This window comes from Mus caroli, chromosome 1 (assembly GCF_900094665.2).
Source record: "Mus caroli chromosome 1, CAROLI_EIJ_v1.1, whole genome shotgun sequence".
In the NCBI taxonomy this organism is placed as follows: Eukaryota; Metazoa; Chordata; class Mammalia; order Rodentia; family Muridae; genus Mus; species Mus caroli.
The window spans coordinates 63,326,518-63,342,396 of record NC_034570.1 but is presented as its reverse complement, the minus strand read 5'-3'; the positions used below and the strand labels follow the sequence as shown (position 1 = coordinate 63,342,396).

The 15,879-nt window shown below is 38.9% G+C and overlaps 1 protein-coding gene across 6 annotated transcripts in view; it reads left to right on the top strand.

Moving 5' to 3' along the window:
* Positions 1–212: 212 nt before the first annotated feature.
* Ikzf2 (IKAROS family zinc finger 2) overlaps positions 213–15,879 on the top strand; it is a 155,869-nt gene continuing 140,202 nt past the window's right edge. For 2 of the 6 annotated variants that reach the window (XM_021161530.2, XM_021161541.2), the window contains exons 1-4: positions 213–412; positions 1,628–1,731; positions 3,237–3,285; positions 4,112–4,216. In XM_021161530.2, the coding sequence (XP_021017189.1) occupies positions 1,702–1,731; positions 3,237–3,285; positions 4,112–4,216 (184 nt within the window). In that variant the 5' untranslated portion in view covers positions 213–412; positions 1,628–1,701. Of the gene's footprint in view, positions 413–1,627; positions 1,732–3,236; positions 3,286–4,108; positions 4,217–15,879 lie in introns of all 6 variants that reach the window. The other 4 variants (XM_029481585.1, XM_029481561.1, XM_029481577.1 and 1 more) reach the window with 3 other exon arrangements.

Here is a 15,879-nt window from a genome sequence, read left to right as displayed (position 1 = left end):
CGCCCGCCCGCTCGCGGCTCTCACGGACCCGGGCGCTCGCGGACGACCCCCCACCCCCACCCCCTCCGCGCGCGCGCGGGCGCCGCCGCCGCCGCCGCCGCTGCCCGCCCTCCGCCCGCGGGCGTCTGCGCGAGCCCGGCCGGCGGGGGAGATGTGCTCGGGCTCCGCCGGATCGGTTTCTCGGGGTTTGACCAGCTGTCCCGGGCTAACCCTGCTCCTCGCTGAAGATGGAGGAAGTAAAAACAGGATTACCCTTAGCTACAGATCCACTGCCTTAGTTTCCACCACCAACTGCAGTGCACAAACACACGTTAGGCACAGGAAAGAAAGAAAGAGAGAGAGGGAGAGGACACACTAACAGTAAACACAAACAAAAGGGTGATGGGATTATTTTACTGCATGCACTGCTGAGGTAAATCTCCGCTTGGCTTTTTGCGTGGGGAAGAACAGCTCTTGTTTTATTTGTCTTCTGATTCATAGATTATCTATCAATTCGTGTATGGTTTGCAAAGGGGTTGGGGAGGGGGAGTGTTTTCAAAGTTAAGTGTAATGATATGGAATCTTGTTTAACAGTGTGGTGTGATCGAATGACTTGTTGCTGTTAACCAGGGATAATAATAATATAGACGCTTTTCTTTGGGGAGGGATGGGTTGTGGCTCTGATTAGGGAAATGATCTCTGTTAAGGACGCTCAGGGAATTTCGTTGAAGATGGTGTCCTTTGCCTTAATGTATCTTCCCCTCCTTGTAATCTGCTTCTGGGATGTTAATAGACTAATCAGTTCTCATCTCTATAGCTGTCATGGATTTGGACTTGTTTTTGCTTTGTTTTAACTCGAATTCCAAGAAGAAAGACTGGATAACCTGGCATAGATTGCAGCTGTCTGGATAGAGGCTATTATACTGTTGAGATTGAAAACAAAACAAAACAAAAATAATAATAAAAATCTGGTGTGACACATGTATAACAGCAACAGTTAAATCGCTTTGACAGGTTCTGGTATGGACGAAGGAGATGGAATGAAGATTTAATTTCTTTTTCTTTTTTTTCTTTTTTCCTATTTTGCCAGAGGCCACAAAACAGTCCTGTGAAGTTGGCCTAGGTTCCTTGCTGGGTTCTGCCTGACTGTCCCTCCCCTCGTACCCCCTCCCCTCTTTCTTTCAGTTTTCTTGTCTTAGCTTTTGGTCGATTCTTAAGGAACCGGTGGATCAAGTTTTTTCTCTTCTCGTTAATCGCATTGCTGTAGCACTGACTGACCTCTCTCTCTTTCTCTCCCTCCCTCTCTGTCTTTTTTTTTTCCTCTTTCCTGAAAGTACGTGGTGCCATTCCTGAGTGACTTTTCCTACTAGACCATCCCAAAGGGACGAGGGGGCGGGGGCGGGGGAGGAGGAGGACGAGGAGGAGGAGAAGGAGGAGGAGGAGGTTGGGGGGGAGTGTTCCTTCTCTCTCATTTCTTGGTTTTGTTTATCAGCCGATCTGTTTGCTGGATTCGGTCTTGGAATGACCCACCTGTAAAGTGCTTTCCCTCCTCCTCGGCTTCAACTCTGCAGGGGGCTTTGCCTAGAGGGGGCAGGGAGGGAAGGGGGGGGGGCACAAAAAACTTCTTTCTTTCTCCGTTTCTCTTCAGCCCGACATTGTCACCTCCTCTTTGAGGGGTTAGAAGAAGCTGGGATCTCCCGACAGAGCTGGAAATGGTGATGAATGTTTTTTAATCAAAGGACAATTTCTTTTGTATGTACATTTTGTTTCTCTTTCTCCTTTTTTTCTTTTTCTTTCTTTTCCTTCACTGAGGGTTTAATAACCCTTTCACTGTTGGCGCAGACTTCTTTTGCTTCTAACTGACGCTTCTTTTTAGTATGTGTGTTAAATGTGTACATTTTTAAAGAGATAGACTCATTTGTAAGCTCTCGGTAGAAACTGCTCCCCTTTAAAACTTTCTGGGTCCCTTTCTTTCAAACCTTACGTAACCTAATTGAAAGACTTTGATAAGAGTAGAGCAGGTCGGAATTTAACTGCTATGTAGTGACTGAGAATTTGATCTGATTATTCCATAAAGAAAGAAAGAAAAGTTTTTGGGGGGCGGGAGGGGGGTAGGGAGGCTGGTGGTGAAGGGGAGGGGAGGGAGAAGGGAAGTGGTTTTGGAGACAAGAAGTGAAGCTGCCTGTTTTCCAGTAAGTAATGGAGAAATTCCAGGAGCCAGGGCTAAATATACTTGGCGATCAATACAGAAATGGCTCATTGTGAATAATTTAGCTGCTGGTGCTTTGAGAGTTTTGAAACTAAAGGCAAAAAGGACCCGGGCCAAAGGGGGGAAAATAAGTAAAAATCTTTTCAGGACTTGTCAATTCTGTAACTTTTTCCCTCAAAGAATACAGTTAGATTATCGATCTTCTGATGATGTGAATCAAAGCTAGGGGGTGTTGTCTCATGCAATTTACTTTTGTTTCTGGGGATACAAAAGTATCTGTGTTATTGATGCATAGAAATCATTCCTCACACTTGGGGAGAGGAAAATGCTCCCCTCGTGCACAGCCAAAAGTTTCTGAAATGTTGGAACTCCAAATGTCTTAAGTAGGCTTGGCATTTGTCTCTGGCCATAGTCTGGCAGGAAATTAGGGTACGTTGAACAGGTGCTTACACAGAATTTGGGGTAGGCTAAAATGTCAGTACAAGCCAGAGCTGGCCAACTGCCGCTAAAGTCTTTGGGATACAGTCTAGTACTAAGTAGTTTTGTTTTGTTTTGTTTTCTTATGTTTTGTTTGTTCTCTGTGCCCCCCCCCCATTAGAACATGATGAACCAACTTGCAACAATTGTGAATAGAGCTGTCTGTATACTAGGGAAGTACTCAAACTGCAGGGCGATTGTGGGAAGTAGTGAGTGGTAAAATACTTAGATAGCAGTTACAGTTGGCAAATTGGAGATTACCCTCTCCTATTTTTTCCCCCAATAAACTGGGTAAATTTTGACAAGAGAGTCGTTCTTCTCTTGCTACAGCCCATCTCACAGAACACTTAGCGTCCCTATGTCCCTATCCTATCTCCAGCAGGAATCAGATCATTTGCAGAGAGTTCAATGACTTGCAAATGAGCACGCACAGTACACTGTAGTATGTTTCTCAGGCACAGGTTGCAGGAGCAACATGCACTAGCTGCTTGGGGCTTGAACTAAGTGAAGAATTTAATGGCAGATACAGGGAGGAATCCTTGGGTAAAGGTTGCAATCTTTTGTGTTCCAGCACTGCACTTTGACTATGGAAACAGACGCAATTGATGGCTATATAACATGTGAGTATTCCTTTTCATTCACTTGCTGTGGGCAATCAAGTGAGCTTCTTGCTCCCTGTGTGTGTGTGTGTGAGTTCCTGAGCCATGGGTCTTTAGTACGGGTTCTCTAGCTTTATTTGCTCTTCACCATTTCCCCTTGCAACAGATACGAGGAAGTATTACCAGGAGCAAACTAAAAAGGGGGCATAGAGATCTACTTTTTTCAGAAAGGACATTATTTAAGGCTTGTAGCCAGCAGATCTTTAGTTTCTTATTTGGCTGGTTTCCCTGTTTAATTTAAATTTAGAATACACCAGGTTATAGATATTTCTTCTACTGGGGGGGTGGGGGGGGATGGGGAGAAATGTACTAAAGATTTACTGCTAGGTAACCTGATTTTCCCAGACATATAATAGGAAGGAATTGGCTTCTTAAGTTCACCTTTCTTAAAAATGCAAGCTCATTTGAACCATCCAGCAAACATTTTTAAAAATATTTACTTTAAAGTACTTTATATTGATTAAATTAGATTATTAGAAAAATCTTGTTGTTTCTACTACAACTATTTTGGACCTCAGATGGTCTCTATTGTCATTGACCTGTAAGAATGCTATGATAATAAAGTTTGTTCACTTTTCTATTATAGGCTGTGTGTGTGTGTGTGTTTTCTCTGCATTTCATTCATTTACTATGTATTTTATTTCCTTGTAGTTTCTCTTTAAAAAAAAAAAAGCATGTTTCTTGAGCGTTCGGTTCTGAGTGCTCTCTGAATATGAGGCAGTCTGAGTAATTACATGTTACGTGACAATGAACAGAAACCAAAAGAATGTATTTTTTTTGAAAGCAGGTGACAATGAGCTTTCACCCGAAGGGGAACACGCCAATATGGCCATTGACCTCACCTCAAGCACACCCAATGGACAGCACGCCTCGCCAAGTCACATGACAAGCAGTAAGTCTTCATTTTATGATTATTATTATTTTTTTAAATTCTCAAGTGAGAGGTTTGGATTTGTCAGGTCTGTGGGGTCTGCTCACTCTGGGACGGAGGTACTGCTGTAGCTTTTGCTAAGAAAAGAACAACACAGATTTATTTCCGTTCATTCTAGTATCATAAAACATGAGCCTACTTACTAGTCTGAACTGTCCCAAGGTGGCGTTTGCTAGCTGGTGCCTACCTGTACCGGGTAAGAGATGTTATTAGAATTTACTGATTATTGTTTTCAATTCAAGGGTCACATCTAGATTTGATGTTTGGTTAAAAAAATAGAGAAATGTAGCTTTACCAAAGGACTCTTCATGGTTATTAAAAAAAAAAGAAAATGAAGTAGAAGAAATAAGGTTTTGTTGCCTTGGTATGAAGGAGCTAGACCATCAGTGGTAAAATTGAAGTGTTACTGGCTTGCTCAGAAAGCAAGAAAAAACAATGTAAAACTTTCTCCTTTAGAGGATTTGAAGCGAAATGTCATTGAAAATTTGAGGAACTCATTTGCATCCATTTCTTTAAAATATATATATATTTATATATATATATCATTTTGTTTTACATTGTCCAGAAGGGGATGTTTTTGGGTTTGCAGGAGTGGCAGTTTGAGTCTTCAGTGTTTCTGACATGAAGTGTCCTAGACAGTGTTGAGTGTGATAGAAAGGTGTGCTGTCAGTGTGGAGGACAAGATGCGTTTATTTGTTAAGTCTGTCTTTTAATGAAACTGGCTTATCAGATCAGTTAATTCAGTGCAAGTGGTCTGCCACTCTTAGCACAAGCTTGAGGTGTCGTCTCCTTTGCACTTTGGATATATGTTGCCGTCTTAAATAGGAAGGTCATGGTTTATTACAACTTATCTTTTTGGGTGATGAAGGAGTCTTCTTTGAAGTTTTAACAACTGGGGCAAACCGAATAAGCTACTTAACTACAAGCATATTCTTAAGTCACTTCTGGTTATCTGAGAGAACTTCTTTCCTGGTCTTTCTTCTAGCCTGACTTAGGTTATTGTAAGTTAGAAACTTTATAATTAGTGAATACTTCTGAATTCTAAGCACAAGTATATAAGTTACCCTTGGGTACACTTTGCATGTCTTCACGAACCTCAAGTGATTTTAGCCATTGGCTTGAAATTCTGATTGAGCTATTTGACTTGACTTCATTTAAAAGTTTTCTTTCTTTTTATGAATGAGGAAAACGTATTCAGGACATTTCATTCTTGAAGGCGGCCTCTGTGATGTAGAAAGGAAAAAATCCTGGTGGTGTTGAGTGATTCATGCTGAATTATATTGTTAATCTCTTGTAATGGATTTGTAGCACTTTGGTTTTTTTGCCTATTGATTTGAGAAAAGTTATATTACTGTAATAGTATATAGAGATTTTTTCACTTTAATATTTAATATTATTAGTACTTTGGTAGACTATGGTTTCATTTGTTAGAAACAACTTTTTCATAAAAATGACTAATGGGGTAAGTTAAATTTACATGGAGCTTTCTATGGTATTCTACTTACTCTTTACCTACTGTTAAAAACATAAAGTATGTAAAATACAGAGTAGCTGTTGATTGGACACTAGCCTGTCCTCTCTAGTCACAACCAGAAAATTAGCAAAAAAAAAAAAAAAAAGGTTCAAAAAGGCATTTCCCTTCTCTTTAAAATAAACATTGCAAAGTATAGAAATGGTTAATGTGAACAGATAAGCTGCTTTTTTTTTTCTTTGCTCCTACACTGGGACTTTCTCACCCAAGAACAGTAAACTGAAGTTTAGTAATTTTGTGGGTTTTGTTTTGTTTTGTTTTAATTTTCTAGCCTGTGGCAATTCCATGTGCGTACAGTTTTTGGCTGAGTGCTGCAGTGTTTTCCGAGTTGCTGGTTAAATATTTTGGCTCTCACTTCAGAGCTGTCTGGTGCATCCTTTCTGCAGCCTCTATTTACGGTATCTAGGTTACCCACTTAGGTGTTAGATGGGGAAGATACCCAGTTTTCCTCTCTGGTAGATCTAGGAGAATTATCAGTATTTTAGATTGCCAAAGCAAACCGAGTCTGAGAAAGACTCTTGTCTGTTAATTAGGATAGAGGCCTAGAGTTGGTCACTCCGATGTTTGAAACTTGGAATAAATTTTGTATTCGGGGCCAGCACCACTTGCTTGTTTATCCACTAACATATGCTGTTGCCTTTAATACATGGAAATAACATGTTCTCTGCATTAAAAGAATATATGCAGATATATTTCTTATGAGGCTGTTTCTTTCATGGAAGGAATTAAAAGTTTGGATTGGAAGTATTGAGGCTAGAGGTCAGTGGGAAAACTTTTCTGATTGGGTAAAATAGTGCCTATAGCCAGAAAGAAGCACTTATGTGTGACTCCAGTAAGGCATGATAACCCACTTACTCTGCCTTCAGGAAACGGGTCAGCATGACTGTAAGGTGCCAGTCATCAGTGTAGTGGACTTGGTGACTATTCTAAGTTGAAGAGCATCTGTACACTGACTGCCATCTATAGCATAAAAAGAATGACAGCAGCCATCACCACTTGACATTACTAGAATAGAGCCGGAGCAACTTGGGAGAGAAGGAAGAGGAATACAATGCCTGACAGTTTTGGGTTTTAAATTCACACATAAGATAACCTTCAAGGAAGTAGCAGATATTAGTGATCCTAACATTTCATAATGATTGCTTCCTGTGTTTTTAGAGTGGTCTTTTTTCATAGAACCCTTTAGACTTTTTCTTCCAGAATATGGATCTCTTTGATAAGAGGATGGGCGTCGTTGCCTGAGATCATTAGTGTCCATGTTGAGTTCGCTGACAGTCTTCGGTGTCAGGGATGACAGTGTGTGCCTTGATGGCTCTTGGAAACATAGAGTTAAGCGACTTTAGAAACAGAATCTGGAAGCTAAGGATCTGAGATAGACAACTCAGACAGAATGGTATAAAAATAATCTGTATTGTGTTCTGGCCTGTGAGATGAAACTTACCTCGTGATTCAGGCTGTTTCTGGGTTAGCTCATTCCCAATTCTTGGGAGTCCCGCTTCACTATCAGTTCCCAGACACTCTATACTTATAGCTGACTGTTTTTAACATTTATTATTTTTTTAAAAATCACATTATCTCACTAATTAATGTGTATGTGTGCGTACATGCCACAGTGTGGATGGCAAAGCCACAGACAAGGCCAGCTCCTGCCTTCCACTGTGTGGATTGTGGGTATCGAACTAAGGCTTCCAGGCTTGGCAGCAAACCTTTTTGCCCAATGGATCATCTCAGTGGTCTTTGAACATTTTTTTAAGGTGGCAAATTCATAATTTATTTTACATCTATTTTTATGGCCATACATGAGTTTTCTTAGCAGGTTATAACGTAAATGATGGGAAACCACCCCATGACTTTAAAGTTTCTATGACTTTAAAGCTCCAGGAGGAGTGGCTATCCAGTCAGTGCTGTTGATGATCAGCCAGCTTGATGGCCAGGTGGCATGTATGGAATCGGAAGAAGTCGTAATTCTAGTTTTACAAGGCTCTCACCAATCATCAGATCAGGGAATCTAGTTTAGTCTTCTCATGGTGTTTTACGTTCCTCCTTTTCATAGATTGTTTCCGTTTTTAGAACACAGCAAGGCGGACGTGTAGTATGAGGTTCTAGTTCTCACATGTGCAAACTGAGGCTGGAAGAAATCAGTTGACCCCTGATGTCGCTAAAGAAAGACAAAATTCTCACAGTTGGGATGTTATCTTGTGGGTTGATTAACTAACTGTTGTCTCTGTAGTATCACCCTGGGATGGTGTCTGCTGTGTCCCAATGTGGTGTTTTAGTGACAAAAACCCCCAAGAATTTCAGAAGTAGTGGAGAATTGGTGTGAAGGTGGAGCAGTGTCAATATTCCTGTCAAGCTGTCCTGCAATGCGATTTGTACAGCAGAGCTCATTGTAGGATTCCTTGACTTTCCGAGTTTCTTCTGCTGCTTAGTTTGGCAGTCACCCTCGGCTGGATTTTCATAGGGCACACCCTAATGTAACACCAGATTGGTTTGATGTAAAGCATAGCTCGTTTTGGCCTTATATCAGTGATGTTCGTGTGTGTGTATGCATGTTTATATTTCTCTGTATGTATGTATGTATGTATGTATGTTTGTGTACATGTGTGTATTTGTATGTATATGTGTATGTGTAGGCGGCTGCATATGTGTCTGTGTCAGTGTGTATGTGTATGTATGTATGTATGTTTGTGTACATGTGTGTATTTGTATGTATATGTGTATGTGTAGGCGGCTGCATATGTGTCTGTGTCAGTGTGTATGTTTGTATGTATGTGTGTATTTGTGTGTGTGTGTGTATGTGTGCACGCAGCTGAATAGGTGTATGTTTGTGTGTATTGGTGTGTGTATATGTGTGTGCAGTCACTGCATGTGTGTCTATGTATGTATGTATGTGTATGTGTGTATGTCTCTCTGTGCATATATATATATATATATATATATATATAGAGAGAGAGAGAGAGAGAGAGAGAGAGAGAGAGAGACATTTAGTTTTTATTTGCTAGAACTTGAAAACCACAACCAAGAACCCTGATTTCCCAGCTGTCAGAGTTAAGACTATATCAAAAGCAGAGAAAAAGGGAAAAGTTTAAACAGAAAGCAAGCGTGAGCATTGGCTCTCAGGTCATTAACAGCAAGACCGCTGCATCTCTTCCTCTGTCCTTCATCCAACCTGGCTCCTCCATTTAGGCTTTGTAGAGGTGAGAGGCAAACAAGACAACTTTCTGTCGAGATGTTATATTTCTGTGTTGAACTCCCTCCCTCCTAGTAGAAGTCCTTTTTAAATCTTTTTAAATGTGATACAATTGATTAAGTTCACCAGGAATCTTCCTGAGAGCCACTACCCAGGAAGGCCTCTGGATCCAATGCTTCTCTTTCCTCTGACATGTTGATAAATTTTGAATACTGATATATTTTGATCTTATATTATGGAAACTAAGTATCACAGTCCAAAAATGAAGCAGAGTACACTGCTGATTTTATTTTTTTTACTATATATATATATATGTATGTATATATATTAATCTGATAGCACTTTCTTCTTGTGAATAGAGACTCAGAATATCTCCACTTTGAAATGATAAGAAATATTTAGGAATACTTGTGAACTTCGTTTTCTTTACAACTCTTATCACTGTTGGAGGAAGTCGGCTTGCCAGTGTTATTGAGGGCACACTAGCCTCTCAGATACTGGGCTAAATGCTATCCATACCGTTTGCTTAGTCTCCACTGTACCTCTCTGAGAACGGGAAAGAATGTCTCCATTTGAGAGCCTAAAGCTGAGCATCATAAGGTGTGTGAATAGTGACTTATGCTAGAATTTCTGCTTCCTTAGAAACTTACTACCCCCCCCCACACACACACACCGTAAATATGAAGCATGACATTTTACTTGACACCTGTCGCTTTCAGTTGCTCACCTGTAATTTGAGGGTCACTGAAACTGACCCCACCGGAATGTTGTGAAGTTTAAATGAAGTAATATATGAGAACTGTTCAGCAGAGCTAACAACATATGGTCAAATCTGATGCATGATCACAGAGGCTATTGCCCAGGAAAGTCCAGTTAATTAATTAATTCATTAGTTAATGAATTAATTTCATATAGGAATGGCTCCCAAGAGAAAGGGGTTGTCTTCTGATCTGGATCTGTTTGAAATCTGGATCTATTGCTCTGGCTGTTTACTGCATGGGGCCATGGAACCGAGTATTTCTGATAATTTAGTATAAAAATAGAAGAAGGATATCAACTGTTCCTTAGTGCATCTATGAAGCATTTAGCTAAAAAGCCATAGAGTTGACTTACATATTGGATTTTTCTTTTACTGGTTCCTACATTCATAAGTAATGGTTTTTCATTTTGGTGTATCTATTTAAGTTATCGTTTGTGCCTCAAAGACACTAGTCACTAAGAGCAAAGAGAAAAAGCCCTAATGGAATTTTCTATCCACGTTGACGAACAGTCCTTTTTCTAGAGTTCCCATCGAAAGCTTAATCTCATTTAATGCTTCTGAATTCAGGATGATAAATTCTGTTTTAAACAATTTTCATTATATTCATGAGTGTGTCTGTTTGGGGATAACTTTACACAAGTCCAGATGCCTGTAGAGGACCGAAGGGAGTGTCTAGTCCTCTGGAGCTGAAATGATTGTGCAGCAATAGGTTCTGGGAACTGAATTCTGATCCTCTTCAAGAGCAGTGTGTGTTCTTAACCCCTGAGCCATCCCCTCTGTCCAAGAGCGCCACAAAATTGTATCTCATAATCTCTCTGCAGGCCACATTATACGTTTTTGGTGTGATAGTTTAGTTTTTTCCGTCAGTTTAAAATATGTTAGTCTTATACATTTGGAATTTTGCTTTATTTTTCTAGTTGGTTTGCCTGCTGGTCTCTCCAAAGTGAGATGAATGGAGAGGCAGACTGTATTTCTTCTGTAGGAACGATATTCAAATGGAGCACAGAGAAAGTTACTCTCAGGATCATAGTGTGGGAAGCAGAGTCTTGACTATAGGAGGCTAGAAGTCATGTGATTTCAGAGGGAATTTTCTAGAGAGAAGCTCTTTGAGCTGACATGTAGTAAGTATAAAGGAGTTAGGGGGGAAGATTAAATGGTGACTCCCAGTGAGGGGTGAGAAACACCTTGGGCATTCTGGGAAATGGAACAAGCAGGTTGGCATTTCTGGAGTGTAAAGCGGCTCTGAATTCTGTAGGAATCTGAAGTCAGAGATGGCTCTGGAGACTTAATCAAGGCAGGACACTGGAATATCTTGTGTGACAGGAAACCTGACTTTAACTTTTAGTGGAGCCCAGGGTGCTAACAAAGCAGGTGACTTGAGGTTTTTGATTGACGTGGTTTTAGTGGCTGTAACGTGAGGAATGTAAGCTGTGGATGGGCAGTTGGGGGCATCTTGACCAGGCTTCTGTGATGATTAAGTGACAAGCCAGGAGAGCTGGTGGTAGTGGGATGTTGATGAAGAGAAGGGTGGGGGTAGCATTTTAAAGTGGACAGAACTTTAACAGTGGAGTTAAGGAAGATCCTGAAGGAGTTGAGGATGACCCTTAAATTCCTGGTTAGATTGGGGTGCATTCTGCCAGTCAGAAGAGACGGAATACTCAGAGCTAAGTGACTGGGAAGAAATTTGAATTTGGGAGCTGATAGTACTGGGACAGGCTTGACTGAAGTATGAAGTTTTCATTGGTGACTGCTCTGCCTCTTCATTTCCATTACTCTGCCCCTGTATTACTTTAACACTAGTTTAGTGTTTCTTAAAAATCCATCCATCAATAACTGTTAGAATGTTGATCAGTGGCCTCATTCCCTCAATTATACCAATAAGTAAAAATTCTCCATTTAAATGAATAAGCACATAGTTGGCTGACTTTTGCTTATCAGAATCCCTGCCCCTTATTTATTTATTTATTTGTATTTATTTCCTATTTTCAGAAGTTGAGTTAACCTGTGTGATTGAGTCACTGGTTTTTTAAATAAAATATTGCAGCCCTTCTCTTTGAAATTTTTTGTGGTCTATTTAGTATTATAAGATATATATATATATATTTAAAAGCCACAAGCCTATATGTATCACAAATTCAAATGCTTATACTCTAGTAAATTACATTTATTTTGTAAACCATATCTTACTTAACAACCATGTAGTTTATAGTACATGACTAATTGCTAGCCAAGTACCAGTTAGTTCTGCTGCATAGTCAAACAATTTTAGCGTTCTAGTCCAGATTATTTTTTCAGAACTTTGAGATAGATATGTGAATATTATATGTATTATTTATTTATAGACCTATAATATTACTACAGAATAATGTGTTACAACTTATTCTTTTTTGTTGTTGTTTAAAAACATGTATTAGAGAATTTGATCTAAAATTGTAATTTTCTACAATGCCATTAGATTTCAAATGAGCGTTAATGACAAAACATCTGAGATTTCCTTTATGTATGAACTTCAGCACTCTCTAAAATACGTGTTTAATTGGCCTAACAAACATTTATTGAGCACTTACTTTATGTAGTACATGGCTGCTGTCAAGGAATGGGAAACCCTGAGGTGTTCTGAACAGACCATCTTTAAGGGGTCAGGTGATTGCTATTGCGTTCCATAACACTGGGTCCCCTAGTTTTGTGAACTGACCTGCATGAGTAATGAGCCAAGGTCACTTGCTGAGAGGTACAGATTCAAGTATTTACTGGTATAGTGTATTCAACCCCACAATAGAGATAGCGCTGTCTGTGGAGTTGAAGTTCTTTGATCCAGTGTCTTCCCCTTACAGTGTTAGTGGCTTTAGACTCCCCAGCTCTGATTTCAGCCCAAAGCGCAATAATAATAGTAATAATAATAATATTCTCCCTCCTCTTCCTTTTCTTCTCCTACCTTCGTCAGCTAACTCAGCCAAATTCCATTTATTACCTACAATAATACATGTAATCAAGCTATAAACAATACTTGCTGGCCTAGGATCTATTCATTTTCTTAAATGTGGTTTACATCTGTCTTAAATTTATTCAATGTTGGTTATATAGCTCAACGCTATGAAGACAATCTTACATCACCTACAAAGGATTCCTCAACTCCTTATTGTCGTAAATTTCACCTCAGATTCGCAGAACCGTTGACAGGTGATGTGGTCAGCAGTTTGAGAGGCTTGAATGCCGCGTTAGAGCTCTGATACCTGGAAAAGTCACCTTTAGTGAGCTCAAGATGGAAAGCACAAAACCAAGGCATTAATTCCCTGTTTTTAAATAAAATATTGCATCCCTTCTCTTTGAAACTTTTGTGGTATGTTTAGTATTATAAGTTATATATATTTAAAAATCTCATTTTAAGTGACACAATCTGACCATTGCAAATGAGATTCTTTCTCAAAATTATAATACTTCATGTTAGCTATTATAAAAGATATTATAAGTACTGAGTGTAAATTAAAGAATATTTTTAAGGAGTATTTATATGATAAGGCTACCCCAGAGAAACAAGTCTGAGATTTCTCCTGTTATTATTGAGGACCGTGGTCATATTCTGTCTGTCTAGTTCCCACATGCAGTATACCATGTAGGAGACCAGAAAATATTTATTGAATAAAAAGAAACCCATTTAAGCTCATCATATGGTATATATTTTTAAATGAGGTGCTTTTGACCCAATATCCTAATTTACCCATCTCTTCCTAAGTATGTGTTTGTTTTATAATATCTCTTATCACTTTCCCAACTGATGATCTGTTGGGATCCACAGCTCTCTTTATGTTTTCTTCTATGCTCAGTTTCAGCAGGGCCTAAGATAACGATGCTTTAAGTGCTGCCATGAGGTATCACTGCCCCCGGTACTATTGTTATGTCTTTACGCAGAACATTTAGAGTTTACAGATTGAATTCTATATGTAATTTTAAAGGCAGCTCTCTGTCACTTACTTAAATCTGTTTTTAGTAGCATATACAAGATGAAATGCTTCAATTAACTTTTCTTGTGCTCTGAAGATATTTTGAAGAGCATGTAATTAATCAGTGAAAAGTCACGTTCTAATAAATTAACATTCGTGGTGTCGACACCCTTGACATTCTTGTCATTACTCTCTTATTATCATTGAAGCTGTAGATCTCCTTACACCTGACTGTATCAACTCTGCCTACTTCTTACTAAATGTAAGGCTTGGCAATGTTTTGAAGTTCTGGGGGTACTACGGTGTTCTCCTCCAGATGAATTAACGTGAAACATCTCCAGTCGAGTTCTAAAGAGGCACCAATTTCTTCCTCCCTTTCTTTCTTTCTTTCTTTCTTTCTTTCTTTCTTTCTTTCTTTCTTTCTTTCTTTCTTTCTTTCTTCCTTTCCCTATACTGTTTAGAAATTTTCTACTATGACCATTCTTGTAAGGTTTCATGTTACTTTTGTTTTTTAAAATGTACACATTTCACTACATGATAGTTATATGCAGAAATAAATTTTTCCTTCTAAGCTGTCTTATATGTGATCTTTTAATTAGACTTGCCCAAATCTTTATCTTTTAGATGGTAGGATGTTACTTAAGTTCTAGTACATTGTTTACTGTTGAGGTTGAAAAGTGAACTGAAAATTTATTTAATTACTGATTATAAAAGATTCATCCATCCATTTCTTTTACAAAAAGTGGAAAAACTGAGATCACTTCTTTGTCAGTGGAAGTTGTAAAGTAGGCTCCTTAATAGAATTTGTAGCTGTTAACTAACAGACAGGCAGCACCTAATCACTTAGGGTTCTGCTTCAAAATTACACACAGCAAAACTCACTGCAAATATGTTATTTTGAACTATAAAGCGAATTTTCTTGCACTGTTAAACTTTCACAAAGTATGTGAAAACTGTAGTTGACTCTGCTTTTATAGAAAGAGACCTAGAAAAAGAATACTGGCATTTGTTGTGAATCTAAATTCTCAAAAGTGTGATCTCTACTCTGTTCGGCTGTCTCAGATCTGGGACTCAATGACTGTACGGGTTCAGGATCTGGGGAGCACAACAAATTAAGAAGTAGATGCCGGTGCATCTCAGTCATGTGAAACCACAGGTTATTTTTGCAAGAGTGACCACAGTGAAGCTAATTCTGTTCGTGTTTTAATGAACTTGAGTGGTTTTAGTGTGAGTAAAAATCAACAAATCAAATCCCATTAGTTAATTAGACAACAAATCACATTCCATTTTACACAAGATAAAGCTCGTTATATTTTAAGACATGGATATGAGCATGTGCATAAAACTACAACCAAGATAAAACTTTGTGCTTTGTATGTGGTTTTTACAATTTGTAAGTGCAGGCAGATCTTTTGTTTGTTTTTAATTCTAAAGCAGTTTATATTCTTTGGATATCTTATAAAGAACAAATACATTTGTTTCTTGTGCAAATAAAATAACAATAAATGAATTTAGGTAGGCATCTTTCAAAGAAATAATGTGTGGAGCTGTTCTAGAAGAGATTTAATTACACCTGGGATTCCCAGAGCTTAACCCGAGAGATAGTGACATCACACCCTCTGAAAATGGTCAAGTGCTACTGAGGGTAAATACTGAAATCTGGGGGAACTTCTGCATGCAAATATTATCTTCATTTTTACTGAATGCTATTTTAGTTATCTGTAAAGTTTTGTTTTGTTTTGAGATTTTGAGTTTTGTTCTGTTTTGCAACAGGGTTTCTCTGTGTAGCATTGGATATCCTAGAACTCTATCTGTAGACCAGGCTGGCCTTGAACTCACTGAGATTTGCATGCCTCTGCCTCCCAGGTGTTGGGATTAAAGGTGTGTGCCTTGCCCTCTGGCTGTGTAGCATATTTTTCATAATGACCATACTGAAGTTGAATTTACAGATAATGTGTTTTATTCCCAAATGTGGATGATATTCATTCATAGGTTAAGATAGTATGCATGTGTAACAATGCACATGGAGATGCTAAAATGATTTCATGCAAAAAACCCAAAACCAACCAAGCAAAAACAAACAAACAAACGAAAACCAAGGGAGACATTGTAGCAGATAATGGGAAGAGAAATTGAGTAGGAGTTAAAATTTGCAGAGATTTTCTGCTCCGTTTCCTATAGGATGGGCAATCTTGTTTTCTC